This window comes from Micrasema longulum, unplaced genomic scaffold, assembly GCF_059751315.1.
Source record: "Micrasema longulum isolate JH-2025_06_02 unplaced genomic scaffold, ASM5975131v1 h1tg002244l, whole genome shotgun sequence".
Lineage (NCBI taxonomy): Eukaryota > Metazoa > Arthropoda > Insecta > Trichoptera > Brachycentridae > Micrasema > Micrasema longulum.
The window spans coordinates 238,257-260,986 of NW_028279403.1; the positions used below are offsets into that span (position 1 = coordinate 238,257).

The 22,730-nt window shown below is 33.5% G+C and overlaps 1 protein-coding gene across 1 annotated transcript in view; it reads right to left on the reverse strand.

Moving 5' to 3' along the window:
• Positions 1 to 3,320: 3,320 nt before the first annotated feature.
• The window catches only part of LOC148272670 (uncharacterized), a 28,261-nt gene continuing 8,851 nt past the window's right edge, over positions 3,321 to 22,730 (reverse strand). Inside the window, exons 2-4 of the mRNA XM_088239744.1 lie at positions 11,675 to 11,976; positions 7,091 to 9,933; positions 3,321 to 7,004 (exon numbers count right to left, since the gene is read on the reverse strand). Of these exons, the coding sequence (XP_088095870.1) occupies positions 5,144 to 7,004; positions 7,091 to 9,933; positions 11,675 to 11,976 (5,006 nt within the window). The 3' untranslated portion in view covers positions 3,321 to 5,143. The remainder of the gene's footprint in view (positions 7,005 to 7,090; positions 9,934 to 11,674; positions 11,977 to 22,730) is intronic.

Here is a 22,730-nt window from a genome sequence, read left to right on the forward strand (position 1 = left end):
TGTATATTTTTTACTGTTTTATTTACATATAAAAATAATAATTTAGTTATTTGAATCTATACCTACGTCCGTTGTCGTGCAAAACGATAGTGGCTGCCATGCGAGTGAAGTTGTCGCTAATCAAAAATGTTCAACTTGTTTGTTCTATGCAATAGAGCGAAATAGCATCTCCATAAGCGGTAGCGCATTTTATAAACCCTTCCAAGTCGATCCACATCCTTATTAGAAAAGTTAAGTAAGTGGTTTTTGCGTCAGAATTCACCCATTAATATAGCATACATATTTTTCTGTACATATGGGCATTTTATTAGCCAACTCCTTTCGTATTTTTCGGTAGATGGCTGTTGATTTGTATGTATTTGTATTAGCATGTATTTTATATTGTATTTTTGTATTTATTAACTGTCAAAAGATGGATTTTAAATGTTAACTTTTTGTTTCAATTTGCCATTACGAAATGGGAGCGACACCATTCATAATTCTGCCTATGTTTGATTTTTTTTTTCTTCTTATCTTCCATTTGTTCCGACACAAAACTTAAAAATTATGGCATCAGCTAAAAAAAAATGTTACAGATTGTATATTAACAATATCAACGTACACATTAATATTATTAAGCGTATGCTTATTTATATCGCGAATAAAATAACAATATTATTTATGAAAATCAACACAATTCTGTAACAATAATTTTCATTATATATACCTATTTATGCATTTCCCGCCTAAATTGTTTCCCGCGAAATCATGGCGTTTCGATTTGCCTTTGTTAAAAATTATATTAGTAGCGACATCTATTAATCAAAATAAACGTCTTTTTCATTATTTTCACACCAACATCAACGCCACAAACAATAAAAAGCACGAGAAAGTTTTTTTTATTTAAGTTGCAATTTTGACCTGTGACGTAAAACCTTAGAGTATAGATGTATATACTCTAAGCGTAAAACAATGTTTTGACGTTTTAATTTTTGAAACGCCTTTTTTAAAATATTATTCACACAACGACGTATAATTGCATGGAATTATTATAATTCTATATATAATTTATTAAAATTTTAATTTTTTACTTTTTAAATTTATTATTATTTTTTTTATTTACAATTTTTAAAAACCCGTTAGGGTTACATTAGAAATTTTATAAGAAGATTGATTTTGAATTTGTCTCCAGTAAAAGATTTCAAGTAGTAAGGGTCCATTATGTAGTATTTTTGACTGTCCTGTGTTTGTCTTTGCTTTTTCAATATGATAGTGTTGTTGTTGTCTGGTGTTATATTTGTGTATGTCAGCATTTTCGACTAATATTATGTCTTCGTCTTATATGTTATATTATTATTACTCCCTATCTAAACATGTGTTCTTACTGTAATAGAGAGGTAGAAACGTTATTATTAACTATGTATGCACAAAACATATTTTATAAACATAAATATATATACCTAAGTTATTTACATTTTTGATAACCACAACAAAATTGCATTAGGTACCTTTCTTATTTAAAATGTATTATTATATAGCTCTAAAACCTTAAAGGGTTTTCTAATGCTGCAAAGGGATTATCTGCCACCAGAACTAATAGAATCTTAGATTAAATAGTATTTTGAGTACCTATCCATCAAGTCAAAAAAAGTCAATTATAAACATTAGACACGAGTACACCGAAGAGCCACGAAAAGTAATTTGGTTAGACGTTCTTACTATTGACGTTCATATTATTAGAATATGTAGGTAATAAATTTTATTTGAGTCGTAAAACCCACTCTAGATCTGGATGCATTTAAAAAAAAAAAAAGAGATGAGGGTATAATTATTTATTAATGTTAAGAAAAATTTACAATACAAGACAACCGTGAGTCTCCCACTCCATTTTGCTGACAGAATTATGTAGTAACACAAGTTGTCTAATATCTAAATAAATATTCCGGTGAGTTGCAAAATTATCTCTGAATCATACATTTATCGCACTGACATTTTTTTTAAAATAAGAAGGTATTTCTATACTAGCTTTATCTAAGATATAGAAAATATTGCATCGCCTTCAAGAATTTGAAAAGAACAAAGACAGGCAAATTATGATACCGACAAACAATAACTTGTTTTATATTTTTGTGCTACTTGTTACTATAGCAACGACACTGGTTGTCAGTGTATTCAGAGATAATGTAGAACTATAAATTATTATTGTACTTTCACATTGTAAAAAATTACTTAAAAATATTGCTCATTATTTACAAATTTAATAAATTGAATTGTATTTAAGGATGAAAAGATATGTGTTTAGTTTTTCAGTTACAGTGTAATGAAAGCATTTTCTCATCACATACAATGTTATTTTTCTGCTTTGTGTCTCGTCACAATGAAGGTCCGTTTGCAAATGTATTTATTTATATTCATACATACACAGCAATTTTTTTCCTGCTGTATGAACATCTCACTCATGTCAAGGTAAGGAGGCAAATCCACAAATTTAAATAACATTTTCTTTGCCATCCAGTTTCCTATTTTCTCGATGCATCCATCAATAAAATTGACAAGCACACTTCTCTCGCTTGGTTTAAATATAGGCAAAATTGTGAATGTTACACGGTGTGTAATGTGGCCACTTAAACCAGCCAATGACAGGTCATAAGCCCTGTAAATGCCTAGACTTCCATATTCCCTTATTTAAGGTATTCTCCATCCCTATTGTAATTTGTTAATCTTAATGACTCCCGAGGGGGTGAAATCCAGTCTTTTGTCTATGAACATTTGGACAAACTCGAATATTGTAATTTTTTATTGTTTGACCACATAAATAGTATCGAACCTATATGGACAGTATGTTTTTGTGATATCGTAAAATCATTATCTATGATTCATCTATACCTTCTCATTTTTTATACTGTACAAGTAGGTACCTACTTATTTTGGGATACTTGCTTTATTCCTCTTATATTATGTCTCGATTTCAATTTCTTGTTTTGTTTAACTTACTTTTATAATTTTGCATTCCCTTCAGTATTTAAAATTATCACAATGTTTACATTGTATTTATTATACTTACTTTTATAAATGCTGATCAATATTTTGCTTGCACTTTTAATTGTTTTTTTCCCCAATCAAACACAGTGCTTTAGGGTTTAAAAATATGTCATTATTTAAATGTTTACATGCATGCCATTTATGTCAATTATATTAATAAACTCATGCAATCATTATTGCTTGACCAGAGTGGACCCATCTAAGGATGATAGTAATTTTATAATGCGCCTTTTTATTTTATATTGTTATTTACTATATTATTTTGTCTATGCTTTTTTTATGAAGTAAAAAACAAACCATTTTAACTATCATTTAATATCACAATAAATTATCAGAGGTATAATCATTTCAGGAGAATCGTAGTTCAACAAAAAAAAAACACAATATTACAGATTTAAAACTAGAAGAAAGGCTGGGGTGATACTTTTAACAGATAATATGTTACAATAATTGTGAGGGTTTACAAAGGTCAAAATCAAGGACTACCTAAACAAACAATTGTTAATATTAAATAAGTGTATTCCAAGTAATAGAGACATATTGTTGAAATTCTATATTTGTTTGTATCACTGCACTGAACACACTGCATCAAGTAAAATCAAATTAGATTTTTGAGATCTCACCAGGAATCGCCCGGAACCCTCCGTGCGTGAAGCAAGCGTCTCATCCATTAATATATTATTTTCATTTATTTCAAAAACTATTAAACCCCAGCCTTCTCAATTTTTAAATTTAATTGAAATAACAAATTATAATAAACTTACTAACTAAAGCTTTAAATTGTTATTTGGAATGCAATTACAGTAAGTTTCCATAGAATGACACTCATTAAGCCCTTAACTAAACGATCGTAATACAGTCGCCCTCGGCTTTTCAGAAAGGAAAATACATACAGATGATCCGGCAGAGAAAAAACCAAGGGCAAAAGTGATTACTTGATATTCTAATATAAACCCAAATATGGCAACAAAAACTAAATGCTTCTCTTTTTACTTTTGTCTGTTCTACCAAATAATTGCAGTCTCGCTTCGGCTATTAATGTTATAAACATATTACACTGAATATTAAGTTATTTTAAAATATCAAATCTTAAGTTGTAGGCAAATAATTGATAAAGTCAACATTGTAAATACCTCCCGTGGCTACCGAATGATAATAAAATGCGAAGATATTTACAACATAACAGAGACGCCATAAAGTTTAGTTTTGTATGCAATTCGGTCTTTGAAACTAGGAAAAACTCACTTAGAAGAAGCATATAAAATTAATTTTAAAATCATCTTAAAATGATATTAAGCCAAATTAATTCGATTGAAAAAGTAATTTAATTAAATTATGAAATAATTAAGCAAAAACAAGATATAAGTTTAGTTTTTTGGTATTAATATGTACGAATGCCCATTCAATATGTTACTCCGTAGACAATAATGATGCGGGTATGATTATCTTTGTTGTTGAGAAAATAAGTTGTAATGATCAGTGGAAATTGTTATAATTATTAATCTACTCGTAGTATGTTTTGAAGGAAATTTACAGACTAAAGAAAACTGGAAATCTTTGTACAACGTCTATTTTTCTATAACAAAATGCTTTAAATTATACTCAATAATAGAATGCACAAAGGACACTCCTATGTTATATCATAACAAATAAAATTTAACCATAGTAGAATACGTACGTATTATGTTACTCAGTCTACCAACAATGTGGTTTAACAATTGGCAAACTTAACTAAATAAATCCCAATTTGCATTAATATACTATTTCACCAGCATACTGTGATATTAATAAAATGAAAACTCGCTGCTCTTAAACCTATGTATAACTTAAATATAATACAATGGTACACCTAGTCAGTTGAATAGTTCAAATAAATTCTTAAGGTATACAATGTCTATTCTTCACCTGAGATTTTTTATGCGTTTATTTCCAATGGATCCAACACGCACAGCACACTCTCTTGGGAGTCAGAATCTAAGGAGTCTGTAAACACTCGATTGATATTGTCAGGAAATGATCGCATATAAACACAAGAAGTAGAACTAACCGTCTCATCAGAGTTAGTCTGATCCCATTGAAACAAATGTGAGTTAGTTTTCAATGGCTCAAACTGTTGCGGAGGTCAGTTGGGGTTTTTGTATAAATCCTTTACAACCACTTTAGGGTTGAGATTTTCTATGGTGCACAGTTTCTCGAGGGTAAAGGATCTTAAAGATCCAAGGAAAGTCATTTCGACCTTGATTTTTTTGGAGTCTATTGGTTCGGGCTTGCATCCATAATACGAGAATTCTCGTTTCGTAGAGCAAAATGAAGAACTTAATTTGTTTGAGTGATTTCCAACATACGTAGTAGATTTTTTGGCGACTTGGGAACCTCGGGGCGTAAGATTCTTAACTTCATCCACAATAATGCAATCCGAATCAGAATTCTGGCTGCTAATTATTTCTTCAACATCATCTTCGTCATTGTTGATAAAATTGATAAGCGATTCTTTCTCGGGACAAACAAAACACTGGTATAGATTGAGTAGATCTAATAGTCTGTCTTGCAATATCAAATCATTGGTGAAGCTGTGTTTCAACTGAGGGGAAGGAACATCAACATGTAGCGAGTGATCCGCAAGGAACGCACTATATTTACTGTGATGAGTTAGACAATTTGTACACGTATATACAATGTAATGGGATCGTAAATGAAACTTTAACTGGGTAGGGTTGCGTGCGATGAAACTACACCCCTTAATGAAACAAACCAGTTGACCCTTTATTAATGCAGACTTAATTTCAGAAACAATCGATTGCTTCACTAAGGGCTTAATGTATAACTGGCAGAAGGAATGATTGGTATTGTGATGAATAAGTAATTCAGAATAGGATTCCAACAGACGACCACAATACTTGCAACTATACGCATAGAATGTCCTTTCTTTGGAGCAAAAAACTTTCTTGGATTTTGGATTTCCTAGCTTATGCATTACATAGTTGAGTTCTTCACCCGGATGTTTGTGGGAGGAGTGATTTGTGATTGAAAAGAGATCGGGACTAAGGTGCATGCAGATGGAGCATTTGTACACAATGGTTTGTTTAATCAAAATTTTGGCATCGGGATCATCCTTATGGTACTGTTCTACGTGTTTAGGAATGTCATCAATATTCAGAGATTGTTCACATTTTAAGCACATGTGTGACTTAGCAGAAGCAACAGGAATTATATTGGGTCTAGCATCATTGGAGGGTTGTGTTTTAGAAAAAGGCCTTCTTAATTCAATAATTTCTTGTACTTCTGGAAGTGCATTCATTATTGTCTTGTACGGTTTTCCGGGGTGGATTCTATTTATGTGTGGGCGAAGTTCTATTTTCCTAATAGCTTGGAAATCGCAGTAGCCACATGTTAAGGGTTTAACCTTCCAATGACGCATTATGTGCACTTTAATTCCATTGACTGATTCGAATTCGCAGTGCGGACATTTAGATTTTATGGCTGAATATTTTGGTGTATTCCGAGTAGTATTTTGGGTAGACGAAGAATCGTGGTTTGGTGATATTGATATCCTTTGTGCAGGCGGTAGTGTGGATAGTCTCTGAATCGGTGATGATGATCTCGGTAGTCTCTGTGGTGCTAATGGTAAAGATAAATCGCTTTGGCTATTTGAATATTCCTTGGGATTACGTTTATCTACATCGACAATAACCAACATATTTTCATCATCAGAACTGTTAAAATGGCCTTCTTGAGATGGAATAAGATTACCTTTCTCCAAAATATCGATAGGTTTACTAGGAGCTGGGATGTTGGGAGAGTTACGATTCTTAATAAATTGGGTGATATTTACAGTCTGTGAGTTGATACAATCACTAGTCCATTCCTCTATTTTAGGATCTCCGTGGAGAACTACAACTTGGCTTATTCCGTGAGTTTCTTTACTGTGCTCCAATATTCTAGACTCATTAAATGATTTGTAGGTGCAAACAGTACACGCAAACCTAAAACAAAAATTGACAATCGATAATATTGTGATGTTCTAAATTCAGACAGAAAAATATTGGAACAGATAAGGAAAAATACTTACTTTCTGTAATTAATTTCTTCATAAATATGATCAACCATTTCGAGAGGATTCACGGTTTGGAACATTACACAGAAGGGACACAAATACCGGTCTTCAGAGGGTTCCCCAAATTTGGGTAGAATCTGCTTTACTCTTTTATCGTAGGTTGTATCCGTGGCATTTATGAGAGTGGGAGCAATCAAAACTGTTTGTGTAACAGGTGTCATATTGGTATCCTCAGGATGAACAATATTTTCTTTCAATGACTCTGAACCGGTAGAAGTAAACTCTTGTTTTATGGTCACAGATCCTTGGTCGTCATCGATCACTGTATTTTCCTTACTCTCAATGGAACATTTTCTTTTCTTAGACAATGGAGTATCAGATATGTTGGATTGACCAGCTGTGTTGTCCTCACTGAACATGGAAGCTCGCTTTCTTTGTCTCCACCAAATAGGAGAATTATCCACTTGCTGTTCATCTTTATTATCTTCTCTATAGTAGAGGCATGTAATATCAAGAAGTTGGCCGGGATGTTTGTTGGCAAAATGTCTTCCAAAAGAAGGTTGAGAACAGCAAAATGTGCATAGTGCGCACTTAAACTGATTACGGTATCCGTGTCGGTTCTTGCAGTGTTCAACAACCTGGGCTTTAAAAGTGGTGCGTTCAGGACATAGGCCACAACGCCAGGAACGTATTTCCATTTCAGATATGGTATGAGCGCGAAGGTTGCGTGAAGTAGAACGCCCATGGGCATCCAGTGAATGGCGCTCCACAATACGCGCTTGCGGATGCATGAAAGAGCAAACCTCACAGCCAAACAAGCTCTCCTCGTGCAGACGCAGGTGAGCCGCAATGTGTGCTGTAGACAGGGCACGATTACCTTCTGTAACCTGTTCCGCACAATGGGTACAATGGTATAAAGTTTCCTCACGGTGCAAAGCTTCCCAATGATGCCGGAGCATCATTTCATCTACAGAAATATACAAGCAGCTTTTAGATCCACACACAAACCGCTCTTTTTCAGGTACAAACTTTGGAACATTTTTCGAAGCAATCAATTCGGATTTATCTTTTTTATCCACATTTCTAGGGGCCAAAGGTCTATCAATGTTGGAGCTCAGTGCTAGATTTGTCATTTTATCAAAGTACATCTCATTCGTCTCGAGGTGAGGTACAGGATTGATGGGGGCAACAGACGGAACAGCTATTTCGTTCGAGTGCATTTGAAGATGTCTCAGCATATTAGATCTTACTTTGGTACCGAAACCACACACCTCGCAGTTTATTTCATTAGTTAATATAGGGTTTAATGGCAAACTATGGATGTCATTTGGCCCAAAGGAACTCTTTTGGGGAGATCTTGTTTCCTCGTGGACAACGGGAGGAACAAAAATTTTAGGTTTAGGACCAGGTTTCTTTTTTTTATTTTTCTGATTATCAATAAGCTTTACGATAAAGAAATCTGTATCTTCATTATTCTTGAATGGATTAACGGGAACAATTTGCGCAGTGGGAGATTTGTGCTGTTTCCGCATATGCATGATAACCGACTGAACACTTTGTGTGCATTGATAACAAATATTGCACTGGTAACGGTGGATCCCATGCACTCGTATATGCTCCAAAAGCGTTGTGTTGAGTTTGAACTTTTTATTACAATGGAAACAAGACAGCCTATGCTCTTTTCCATTTTCACATATGGCTAGATGATCTTTGAATTCTGAAGAGGCAGAAGAAGCATAAGTGCATGTGGAATTACCACACCTAAATAATTCTTTTCCAGAAAGACCCTGACTAAAAAGTTTTTTCAAATCATTCTCAGACATAGAGGTGAAACTTCTAGAATCTTTGAGTGGAACGTTTGAGCTTGAAGAAGATTCATTATCTGATTCTATATTGACAGTTTCTATATCTGTTACGTCATCGCAAATATTTACTTCTTCTGGAGATTTTATCTCTTTGTTGGCATGTGCAATAGTATTTTTAGTCACAGCAAGAGGAATATCATCATCACTATCTAAATTTATGACATTTTCCTCTATGTCTTTATAGTTAGCTGTTGTTTTATCATGTACATGAGTATTTTGTTGAAAATTGTCTTCTGAACTGCATAAAGCCTGCTTCAATATTGGTGTTATATTTTTTTCGACTTTGGATGTGGAAGTTGATTTTGCACCAATAGCGACTATCGAGACATTTTCAGGGGGAAATACAATTGGAGACTCAACACTTGAAAGTAAAGCAGAAGTAGTTATCGGTTGAGTTTCTTTGAGAGTTTGTGATGTCGAGGTAGTTTCACAAGATGGTGATATTGTGGTAGCTTCACGTGGTGGTGATATTGGCATTGTTTTGGAAGAGAGAAGTGAGCGAGAAGGTACTGCAGGAGACGAAATTCGAGAAGGAACCGTCTTGGCAGGTATTGAGTTCAATGGTGATTCTGCTGATGTAGTTCCGCTAGGCGTTAATTTCGGAGAATTTACACGAGGAGATGTAATTGCTGAAGCCGCCGGTGATGATTTTAGCAAAGAATTTGTTAAAGAACCATTCGATGGTAGTGATGACTGGTAACTGGTTTCTTTCACAGAATTCAAAGATTGTTCAAGATCTTGCACTGTAGGCGTTATTACTGCAGTAGGAGGCATAACAAAAGGAGATGTAAGATTATCTGACACTTGTGTATAATCTAAAGAAGCATTTTGGGATTGATCCACTGGAGATGAAGTATCATATGACGATTCGGGATCTACAGTATCTGAAGACTTTTCAATTGAGGAAATTTTGCCAAACTCGTAAGGTTTTAGATTTTCAGATCTATCCAAATTTAGAAGAATCACTTTATCCTCACATGACCCCCTGATATTCTGAAACAAAATACACATTGTACAATTTAATAAAAAATAGGATGGTCTTATTGTGTAATACTACACAAAAAAATATTATTACATCTATCAGGGCAATTACCAAACTACTAATGGTTAGTTGATAAGTTCGTTCATTAGTTTATTTATATTAGGGGATTAAAATAAAGCCAAAACATACATTATGATAAGAATATCATACAATGATCGTTTCTTTTTTTATTAACTCATTACACCTATGACAGCACTACTACTCGGTGCTCACAGCATATGCGAGTAATTTATTATCAAAAAGGTTTGTAGCTTAAGTATTCATCAAGTATAATCTATTTATTCAAGGTCACTAACAAAATGTGTTTAAACTGGTAAATAAAATATGTCAATTTTAAATATGGGGAAAGGGTTGAAGAAAAATTAGCATTTTAATGATTTAGACAAGTATTGCAATTTTGGGAGTCTAGTCTCTGTAATCCGAACCCACTATAAACTGAACCTCCAGTAATCCAAACCATAGCATCAGGTGAAGGGTGAGTTAATGAAAGACCTAAAGCTACCTCCAAAATCATTATAGCTACTCGATAATGCTCCTGGCATCCAAATTGTATCAATTTGACAATTGATGACAGACAAATTACAGTTGTTTCTTCCTCCAAACTATAGGTACTCCATTCAAGCAGCCTATGGATCATAATGTTCATCATCATCGTTACCTTTCCTCGCCCAATGGTGCATAGGGCACTGCATTGGCACACCAATCCCAGCGTATCTTGATCATTTTTGTTACATGAAGGTGAGATGATCAGTCTTACGCTTCAGGTACCAGTCCAGGGTCTACGAAATATTCTTGTGTGAAAACACCCTTTTAAATAAATATTTCATATCAACTATGTCGGGAATCGAACCCGAGACCTCTTGCGTGGCAGGCTAACGCGCTGACCATTACACCATGAGGCTGACAAATGTTCATACGGCAAAAATTTCATATGGCAAGAGTCTTTTTGAAAATGTTAATGACGTATACTCGTAGCATAATATTAGGTATTGTTTATATTATTAAGAATATTTCCTTTATTTTGCAATGTATTTTTTTTTATTACACTGTTAATAATATACAAATAGGTCTATAACTGATTAAAAGTGTAAATATTACATTTTAATTTAAATTCAACTCATTTAAATTTGCAAGGAATTTAGTCTAATAATGAGCCTGGGAGATCGGTTCAGATAGTGAGCACGTGCGTGGGCAGTAGTAAAAAGTATCAACACATATTGCAAGAAAGTTGTAAGGACTTAGCATTCCTATATCTCTAGCATAACGGGGTTAAATTATGAAGATAGCAATGGGTCCTGAATAAGCGGGTTAAAGCAAATACATGTAGATACTGAAAGAAATCGTACAAAAAATTTACCTTTTGATTTATTTGTGTAATAATGCGACAACACTCTGATCGAAATAATAATTATATTGATTTACAGGCAGCTCTACCCAGAATGATCAGACTTGTTGACGAAAATTACAGTTTTTTGTTACTGTAAATCATCGGGTTTCTGGCACAGGTATAACTAACATTTTATAAGTTGTGAGATATTGCACTTCTCTCCCAAATCAACAATTCTAATGAAAGCACAAGTTGCATATTTCCGTCATAATAGATCTTCACAGGTCGCAGTGACGTCGGGAGCTTGCATAGCACTGACCCTCACCACGAAGAAAAGTTGAATAATATAAAATATATTTACACACCTGTTTTGAAGCAGCTACTCTCAGATATACGAACGGTCTTCTTGAGGGATGTTTGATGGACAAATGGCCGAGGGCGCTGGTTTGGGAGTCAAACGATTTAGCACAGAAGGAACAAGTCAACAAGCGGAAAGAGTGAACTGTGCGCATGTGAACCATGAGGGTGGATTTGGTGAGCAGTTTAAAATTGCAATGTTGGCAGCGAAACACCTTCTTGCGCACGCAATGCCCATCATGGGTGTCCAAATGATTCAGGAAATTTTTGGCAGTGTAAAATGACTGTCTACATTCCACGTCTGCTGTTACTGAAAGAATAATAAAAAGTACAAATTAAAAACAATAAATCTTGTGACGCATGTAGTTTATTCTATTTTTTCTAATATCAAAAACATTTTTTACTTTGTTGGACATTTTACACTATTTCTTTATAAATTTGTATAAACTACTGTAATTTTTAGTTATACGTCGACCGGTTTCGAGGTCACTCCCTCGACATCAGGACTTCCTCATCATAAACATCCCAACATGTCCAGTAGCTATAGAGCGCAAAAGCGGTTAGGATTTTAGATCCAAATTTGTTGCAACAGAGAGGGAAAACACTTTTGGGAAAGGAATATAGAAGTCTAGGCATTTACAGGGCTTATGACCTGTCATTGGCTAGTTTAAGTGGCCACTTTACAGATTGGGATTTTAGTTCCCCGTTTCCAATGGATCATTTTTAATTTTAATAATATGTAGGAACTAGATAAAAACATGTCTCGCAGCTGCAGGGCGCATGGTCGGTTAAAATCTAGCCCCCATTTACATTTTTTAAAATATTACAATGTTAATAAAACAAATAAACTTTAAAAACTTTTATATAGATATAGATACAAGACATAATCTAGATTACAACATATCCTGCAGCTACGGAGCGCATGGAAAGTTACCAATCTAGTCTTAATCTAATTAATTGTAACTGTCCCAGAATGCGTATGTAAACTCACATATTACAAATACAGATAACAATATTTGAAATGGATTTTAAAAAATTCATTGTACTTTCAAAATCAATATGGATATTGTGGAGAAATGTTTGCATACATAAATGTAAAAAAGAAATTTAATAAAAAAACGTTGCTAGAAAAACGCAACATGTTTGGCCTTGGCAGTTGTGACGTCAAGATTCGTGATAATGTTCTAAACAAATTTGAATGAGTAGGAACAAAGAAACATGAATCGTGACGTATTTAGGGGCGTGGCCAGTGGAATGACCATTTTTGCGGAAATTACAAATTTAAAAAATATTTTTTATGCTACTAATTAGCAATTTTTTTTATTTTACTGGACAGTATTTCACAGACCTTTATTGCATTAAAAATGTTTTTAAAAAAGTGATATTTCCCTATTATGTCATATGCATATTTTGTATTCTTTTTTTTTTTAAATACACCTATTTTTTTTCTTTTTATTATACTACTTAAGTATATGAAATATTTTTGTGCGAAATTTATTTAACAATCAAATTTTAAACATTTATTTTCTTTTAAAACAGAAAAAAAAATTCCTCTTATTATAATAAATATAAGTCCTGATGACGACAAAGTAACCTAGAAACCGGTCGTTGTAAAACTAAAAATTAAAGTGGTTTATACAAATATTATAAACAAACAGTATAAACTAATACTTATTTATGCTTTATTAGGATAGTTCATAACATATTAAGAACTAATCTTTTAATAACATTACTATTTTTTTATCAAAATTTCTCAATAACATATTTTTTCAAATTAATTTTAAATATTTCGATCTTTTTTCTTTATTTCTTCAGGTAACTCATTGTACAGCTTAAATCCCTTTTTCAATGAGTTTTGAGATTCTGTTTTTCTCCTCATTGGTAATCCTATCTTTTTTATATATATATATGTATATTTTTTATAATATTTGCTAACATAAGTTAAAACTTTTAACCACAAAGTTAATGCTTTAAACATAAATAAAGAATACAAAGTTTATTCTGTGTCTGGGCAGATGAAGAATACAATTCTGAGTTTGAAATAGACCCAGAACCCTTTGAAAAGTGTTTTCAACTCGATGGCTACTCTCAGGTAAAAATAATTTAATCCAATAGAGAAGAATCCGCCTTGTAGTGTAGTGATTGACGCATTCGCCTACCATGTGAGGTCCTGGATCTGATTCCTAACAGGGTCAAGGTGAAATATTTGTTTATAAGGTGGTTTTACAGCACAATATTTCACCTACCCTGGGATTGGCACCTGAAGCGTAAGAATGATCACTTTACCTTCCTGTAATACACGGCAGGGTGGACGTGAAATATTGGTTTTAGAGATGATTCTACACAGCAATATTTCAATTAAATCCCACACTGAAAAGCGGAAGGAGCTATCCTAAAGAACTCCAAGAAATGGAGCGTGTGTTTTTCAATGACAAACTTGCGGCTTTATTCGGTGGAACTAAGGGACGTGGGGGAGGCCAGAGTACTGGCTGGCGATAGGGTTTCCTGGAGGCGCTTGGTGATGTCCACATGCTCCACTTAGGAGCAGATGTGGAGAAGAGAGTGTTTCCTTTGTTTAATCTGAATGTAATCGACAAGATATTTAAATTGTAACAGAGATAGAGAAGCATTTTGTGGAAATTTAGTTGTACCATTTACAGGGTTTTCCCTGATCACTGGACTACGCAGTTTTTATCAGGCCATGGTAAATTTAATAACAAATTATTTGTTTTCAATATTGTTTCCTCTTCGTCCTGCTGCGGATATCCTAATCAGTCTTCTAAACACATTCTGTAGCCTTGTCCCTTTCCCCCTCTCTATGATTACCGAATGGAGCTTCTCGGTACTATCCGTGACTCTGTTATAGGTCCTGTCAGATATACAGATCTGGTGGCTTCCAAAAAGAATTTCAGGCTTTTAAAAAGTTTTGTAATCATTTCGGCGAATTGATCGTGTCCAATCAATTTAATCCCAGTCAGTGAAGAATTCACTTCCCTCTTTTCTCAATCTAATGAAGTGCACATTATGTACTTCTGGATAACCTTCTTTCAGCACAAAGATGCTAAGGCTACCCAATTACAGAGAGCTCCTTCGGGCAACTTTTCTCGTTCTGCAACAAGCAACTTTTCCGTGTAAGTGGGCACGGCCAAGGAGACTTTAGTCCTCAGGTGCAGTGTGCAGTATGTGGTGGGCAAGCTGTGCCATTTACAGGGCATATGACTTGTCATCAGTTGGTTTAAGTGATCACAGTAAAAAATTCATTTTACACGATTTTTAATGTTGGTTCTCTGACAAAGAACAGTTTTAAACAAAAATTAAACATAAAAACTCATATTACTTAAATAAAAATATATAAATTGAGGAAATTATATCATCACGAAACATTTGTAGGTAATTTAAATACTAATGGGTATTCTTGATAAAAATTAAAACTTTTTAAGAATGAATATTCTTCAATTTTTACGTTTCACACGCACGCACTGGCAGCTATTTAAAAAAATTCAAATATCGCGAAAAACTTGAGTTGCGAAAATACTATTAATAAAATCGAATAATATATAATCGATTGTGGGAATAACCTATTCCGAAAACTAAAAATAAATGTTAATAACATCATCATCATCATCATTCCCTTTTCGCACCTAATGGTGCATCGGGCATTGGATTGGTACACCAATCGCAGCATATCTCGACCAATGTTGTGTTACATGAAGGTAAGGTGATCAGTCTTACGCTTCAGAAACCAGTCCAGGAACTATGAAATATTCTATAGTGCTTAAAATGTAAGATGATTAAAATGACAGTTGTCAGAAAAACTGACGACATAACTTTGTAGCAACGTCTAAGGAATGATTTATATTGACACACGAAAAATCATTCGTATTTGGTAAGTTAATTTATTTTTTTATACAATTCTGGACATGTAAATCAACATATATAAAATCAGCTTTTAAACTTTAAAAAAACTAAAATAAGCCTAATTGTTAACGACGTTCTTACAAGGTTACATCATTTTGCAAAAACGTTAGAGATGGACAAATTTATCAATGTAAATTGATCGAATAAAAAAAAAATTGTTTTATAATGTTCACGAAAAAAGTATAAATGTCTTATTTTTGGTGAATAATTGCATTCAACACACTATAAAAGGCTTGTTTTTGCGTTTTTTTAATCAATTTTCGGAAACAGAGTTTCATGTTTGCATGAAAAAACTAATAAAATCGATTTGATCGGTACATGATCAGTGATCAGTAATTTCCCATCACTATTGATTTGAGTTTGACAGCTGTCATTCTAATCATCTTACATTTTAAGGACTATAGTGTGAAAACACCTTTTTAAATATATATTTAATATCAACCATGTCGGGAACAAAAATTCGAGACCTCTTGCATAATAGGCAAACGCGCTGACCATTACACCACGGGGCCGACATGTTAATAACTTTTATTTAATTATAAAATTTTCTCGTTTATTGTATTTCGTTCTTCTGATACGTTATTATTTGGATTAAAAATGCACAAACTATCACATCACGAATACCAAAATAATATGATCAATTTTCAAAAATACGTATGTTATTGGCTCGTCAATTATTTTTTGATTTGCGTTGCAGATCTAAAAAGATTATATATTGACAATATGGATACACAAGTTTATTTTTAAGATAGTGTTTAATAAACTAAATAGAAATCCCTATGAATGAAAGTTCTATGCGCCATATAAATGGAGTTTCCAGTAAAACCAAAAATCCGAGATCAGATATTTTTAGGTTGGATTTTTTAATTTGGTTTTATATGTTTTTACTTAAGCTAAATAAAAAAAAAATCCTTATTTCGACCCGATTGATTGAAAATGTACCAATAATTGCAATAAAAACACTGCATTAATTTAAATATTATACACAAAATGTATAATGGGCTACATTATTTTTTAAATTGATAACAATAACTACTATGCGAATTGATGCGACTAAAAAATATTTTTTTTTAATAAGTTCATTCATAAAGGATAGGTAGGAGTCTTAAGATAGCAAAAAAAAAATACAAGCATTACAACCTAATAGAACTAAAGTTATTATGTGTTTTTTACTATTATTTTACTTAGTGTTTTCGAAAAGTTCATTTGAAAATATAATATCAGAATCTTAAAATACACGCGTCAGATAATTCACGGCCCCAAATGATTAAATGTTTTTTTATATTTTCGTCCGAAAGTTTTTATTATTTATGTAAAAACATTTTACTGCCATTGATATCATTGACTCTAACAAGAAAAAATACTATGCACAACAGGATGAATAAACAGTGAACACTATCCCTTTCTTTACTTATTGAAAAATAATAAATAATAATGTCCAGGTAGGTATGATAAAATGTCACTAAATTCTAAACTTACATAGAGCCGACTGGGAAGAGTTCTACGTGACCGACTAAACACAAACAATGGCCGCTCCCTTGAAACTTCAAACGGCGCCACCGGCATTTTCCCTTCCCTTTGCATTATTCGTTCTGCCAAGTTTGTTTTGGAAATACGCGCAGAACGCGCGGACTGATTTCTGGGGGCTCTAATTTTCATTAAAATGAATGACTTGGTGTTGTTTTGTTTGGCTATTTATAGTCGAAAAAAAAGCAAATTCCAGATTGTAGATAAAATTTGCGATGTTTTTGGATGTCACAATGATGACATACGTACATAGAATTATAGTAGGGCCAATTTAATAGGTCACTTTTGACATTTCATCAAAATTCATAACCTTGTAAGGGCGGTAATAAAATATTATTTATTTTTTCAAATTTAGAACTGCACAATTGCTTAACTTTTTTCAATTGCGATTCCATATTTATTGTAATAACGACAAAAGAAGGTAATTTTACAATTTACTTTCACTAATAAACCATTGTAAACATAATAAACTTTTTCTGTTCTAAACGTCGTTACAATGTTGCATCAGTGAACCCTTTTTCTATTTAAACACTAGGGATGTTACCCATAAAAATCGAATGTTGATAATTTTGTTAAATTATGTACTTACCTTATTTTTTTCCTTAAATTTACGATAGAAAGTAATAATGGGACAGGGATTTGACTTATGATTTTAAAAATAAAATTACCTATAAGTACTTTTTCATAGTAACTGAATTCAATTCACATATATTATGTTTGAAGTCCGAATCGATTCATTAACTTTAATCGATGTTTTTAAGCAGGTCACCTCACTATGAAGCTAAAACCGACAAATGTCAAATGTGACCTATTAAATTGGCCCTACTATAAGAATAGGCACGCGTACTTTAGTTCCCTGATGTTCAAATTCAGAACATTATTCTCAATTCTTATGTATTTTTGGTTAGCTAGCAGCCAACCGTCGGCTATGTAATCGGCCTCGGGCCTGATTATTATTTAATTCGGCCCATCGCATCGGGCCGCATAAAATCAGCCTTAGTACTTTTTCCAAAAGCCTTGGCAAATTAAAATCTCGGATGCGCTGAATAAATTACAAAATAATAAAAAAAAAAAGATTTTTTATAAATAACTTTGTAAAGCGCCCTTGAAGTATTACATTACGAAAATGGCGCTATACAGGGTGTTTTTTAAACCCCTGTCACATCCGAAACCACGATGATCAGTATGAGCAAGAAGACATATTGGCACATTAAAATAATTTTTTAAAACGAATAAAATTTACAAAAATAAAATATAAAAAAAGCAAATGGTTGCTTACTTCTGCAGGGGTGAAACGAGGAAGGGGAGGGGAGAGTCTGATACTGCGCCGCGCTCTCCTCACTTCTCCCCTGCAGAAGTAAGAAACCATTTGTTTTTTTAATATATTCTTTTTTTTTATATTTGTTCTAAATATTTTTTAAAACATGCTAATATGTCTTCTTGCCCATACTGATCATCCTGGTTTCGGGTGTGACAGGGTTTAAAGAACACTGTATATGTTATCCATAATAATAATATTTATAAAATACATGTAGGGCCTTACTTATGGACCAATTATAAAATTACTAGCAGGCAACAATCGGCAATCGCCGACTGTTACATGCTAGGAAATTCGCCTAGAATCTCGGGCACTGCGAAATTTCACCCACTGGTGCCTAACAATTTCTTATTTGCTGTTAGGGCCAATATAAATATAATAATGAACCGGGTTGTGGTCCCGTGGCTAGTGTCGGAGCGGAGGTCCAAGCTTCACACCCCGCTATACCACAACTTGGTTCTCATTTTACAATAAATAAATAGTTCGGTTAAATCATAAGAACACAAACATTTATTTTTTAAATAAATGAAAAAATAATAATCTGTCACTCAGAATAACGCTACCAAAACCACACAGTTATAATATATTAAATAACCCGGCGGCCTACGTGGTGTAGTGGTCGAGACTCTTGACTCACGCGTGGAAGGTTCCGGGTCAATTCCTGGTAAGAACACAAAAATTAAATGTGTTTTTTCTCAAAAAACCGAATAATCGGATTTATGGTAAAATCTACCGATCTACCGAATTCAACCAAAATTCTACCGATTTTCAAAAAATTCAATTTTTTCCAAATATTTTTTTCTACTATTTATTCGTCCCCAAAATAGGCAATCCACTTGTAAATTAATAAATTAAATACTCTCTTTTTTCTGTTTTCTCAGCTACTTCTTCTGCCTGTCTGTTATGTTATACCACAAAAGGTCGGGAGGCTCAATTACAGTGGTGAATTGTAGCGCAGAATAATCAGGCATGAGAAAAATCACATTTTGAATTTTTAAATTCTCACCGGGAATCGAACCCACCTTCCGTTCGTAAGTCAAGCGTCTTAACAACTACACCGCGGAGGCAGCCTATTATCTATATCATATAATTAAGAATAGTCCACTTCTGGAATTTATAAATTTAATAAATTTACAAATATTATTAGTAAAGGGTCATTTAATAAGAGTAATTGAATTAATGAACTTTAAACTTAAAATATAAAACAAATTTTATTTTACCAAAATAAATAACGTGTGTAATTAATTACAAAAAAAATGTTTGTTCAACCAGCTAGTAGCAGGCAAGCTAACGTTCGGGCAGGACCGGGCAGGGTCCGCTTGCGTTATATATATTACCCCCATATACATTTATCGGTTAGTATTAAATTATGCCAATTCTCTTCATAATTTCATAGTTTTTATTTTATTAAATGGAATGTCAGCAGATAAATACTCGTATACATAGAATTAAGAATAGTCCAGAAGGAGCGTAGAATCATATTTGAATACATCGGACTGTGTCCAAAAATCTCCCCACTATGCCCCACTTTCGCCGCGCGCATTCGTGATGTCGCCGCGTAATGTTGCACGGTGGGAAAAAATATAATCATAACACAAATGTAAGGTAAAAAAAGCAATCTGTTAATTTTCTCTAAAATTGTATTGTGCACGCGGAAATATTAACTGACAACAGAGTAGATAAATAAAGGGTCATTTAGTAAGAGTAATTGAATTAATGAACTTTAAACTTAAAATATAAAACAACGCCTTTGGATTGGAGGAGGGCAGTTGTCATGCCTTTATATATAAATAAGGGAAAGAGATCTCGTGCGGAATGTCGGAACTATAGGGCGATCAGTCTTCTGAGTTCTGTCGATAAACTGTATGGGAAAATTATAATCGAGAAAGTAAGAAATATGACAAAAGATAAAGTGTGGGACGTGCAAATAGCCTTTATGAGTGGACGTGGATGCACGGATCAAATTTTTGCGCTGCGAACGCTAACGGAGAAGTTTTTGGCGAAAAGTCAGAAACTATTCTGCGCATTTGTCGATTTACAAATAGCGTATGATAAAGTAGATAGAATGAAATTGTGGAGCGGGTTGGAAAAGTATGGAGTAAACAATAAACTTATACGTGCAGTATCGTCTCTCTATGAGCAGAGTTCAGCGTGTATAAGAGTTAATGGGGGATTTACATCTTGGTTTGCGATCTCAAAAGGCGTGAAACAGGGATGTGTAATGTCACCATGGTTGTTTAATCTATACATGGACAACTGTATGAAAGAGATAGAATGTATGGGTATTGGAGCAAAAATTGATAATTTTTCAGTAAGCTGCTTGTTGTATGCTGATGATGCAGTTCTGTTAGCAAACGAAGGGGTGATTTGCAGCAAATAGTCTCTAGAATGTATGATGTATGCCTGGAGAGCGAATTGGCGATAAACGAAAGTAAGTCAAAAGTGATGGTATTTGAAAGAGATAGTGAGGTTACTGACTGCATAATAAATGTAAACAACGAATGTCTCGAGCAAGTAGAAGAATTTGTGTATATAGATACACAAATGCTTCATAGGAAGCATGTTTTCAAGAGATAGAAGAGTAGAAAAAGATGTTGAAAGAAGAGTGAATGCGGGCAACAAAATGAACGGAGCACTAAGCACAGTAATTTCTAATAAAAATATGTCAATCGAAGCTAAACTGGCAGTGCACAACTGAGTTTTAGTCCCAACACTTATATATGGAAGTGAAACATGGAACTGGCAGAGGAAGGATGAAAGCCGAGTGAACGCGGTTGAAATGCGATCTCTTAGACGAATGTGTGGGAAATCAATGTATGACGGGGGTACGAATGATGAAATCAGGCCAGAGTGTAAATCTGAGTCAAGTATAATTGATAAGATTAAGAAAGGGTCTCTGAGATGGTTTGGTCACGTAGAACGAATGAACGACGAAAGAATGATAAAACAAGTATATAAGGCGAAAATGAACGGCAACGTGAGACGAGGACGACCAAGGAAGACGTGGCATGATCAGATAAACCAAAATCTTAAGTCTGGTCATGTCAAAAGCAGACAGAACCGAAGGGCATGTATGACAAGATGTATGAATGTGGAGGAAGCTAGGAATATATGTCAGGATAGACGTGTGTGGCCGTCCATTCTCTCTGCCTACCCCTACGGGGAAATGGCGTGATGGCAGTAGTATAAAATAAATTTTATTTTACATAAAACGGATATTTTTATAACATGTTAAATAATATTTGATGTTTTGAAGATAATGTCGGTCAAATTTCCACCACAGAGTTGTTTAATCCGAGATCCAATTTTCATTAGTTCTTTCATTAGATGAGCAAAGTAGGGTAAAAAAATTTACTACCCTGGTAACAATAACGATATACCCATTTTGTTTTTTTGACAAACTGACAGATGGAAAAATAATTCAATTTTTAAGTAATGCATTTGCTACTTACACATGCATTTGTTAATTACACATGAAATGTGATCCCATCGTGTTTCTTTAAGATCCCAGCTGTATACAGTACACTTTAAAACGACCCAACAAGGCATAGTTGGATTCAAATCGGGAGTTGCGTACTGAGCGACGTCTACGTCAATCAATCGGGTCAAAACGTTAACCTACTCATTTATGAGTAGTTTAGTCGCCTTCTGTTTTATGCGCGTATGCGGTTTCTGGACTATTCTTAATTCTATGGTTTAAACATATCAATTATTTTTAATGTATACTGAATTGATTATTTTCCTTACAACTTCTTAATTTCTACATATTCACTTATTTTTTATGGATTTTTAGTAATGTTTAAATAATTTTAACTGACATTTGATAAATTTTTGAAAATCTAATTATGACACAAAATGCACAACTGTTGATAAATAGCGAAGATTGACATTTGCAAAAAGAATTCTATATTTAAAATATAGAATAAAATAAACAAGTACCTAGGTACCTACTTAAATTCAATATTTGAATATAATTAATTTTTAGTTTTGGAATTCAATTGTAAACAAGTAACTAGGTACCTACTTATCAACGAATAGTCTTTTTCATTTTATCCGGCCAGTTTTTGCATTCTTTTACGAGAGTCATTTTTCTTTTCTTTTGGTTTCGAATTAAATGTCACGTCAACACCCGACTGGGGGTTAAAGAATGACTAAATTCACGTTGAGCATGAGTTGAGTGTCATAATTATAGAATGCTCAGGGTAAAAAGATTTATTTTTTTGCAAACCAGGCGAGAGAAGTGTGCTTGTCAATTTAATTGATGGATGCATCGAGAAAATAGGAAACTGGATGGCTGAAAA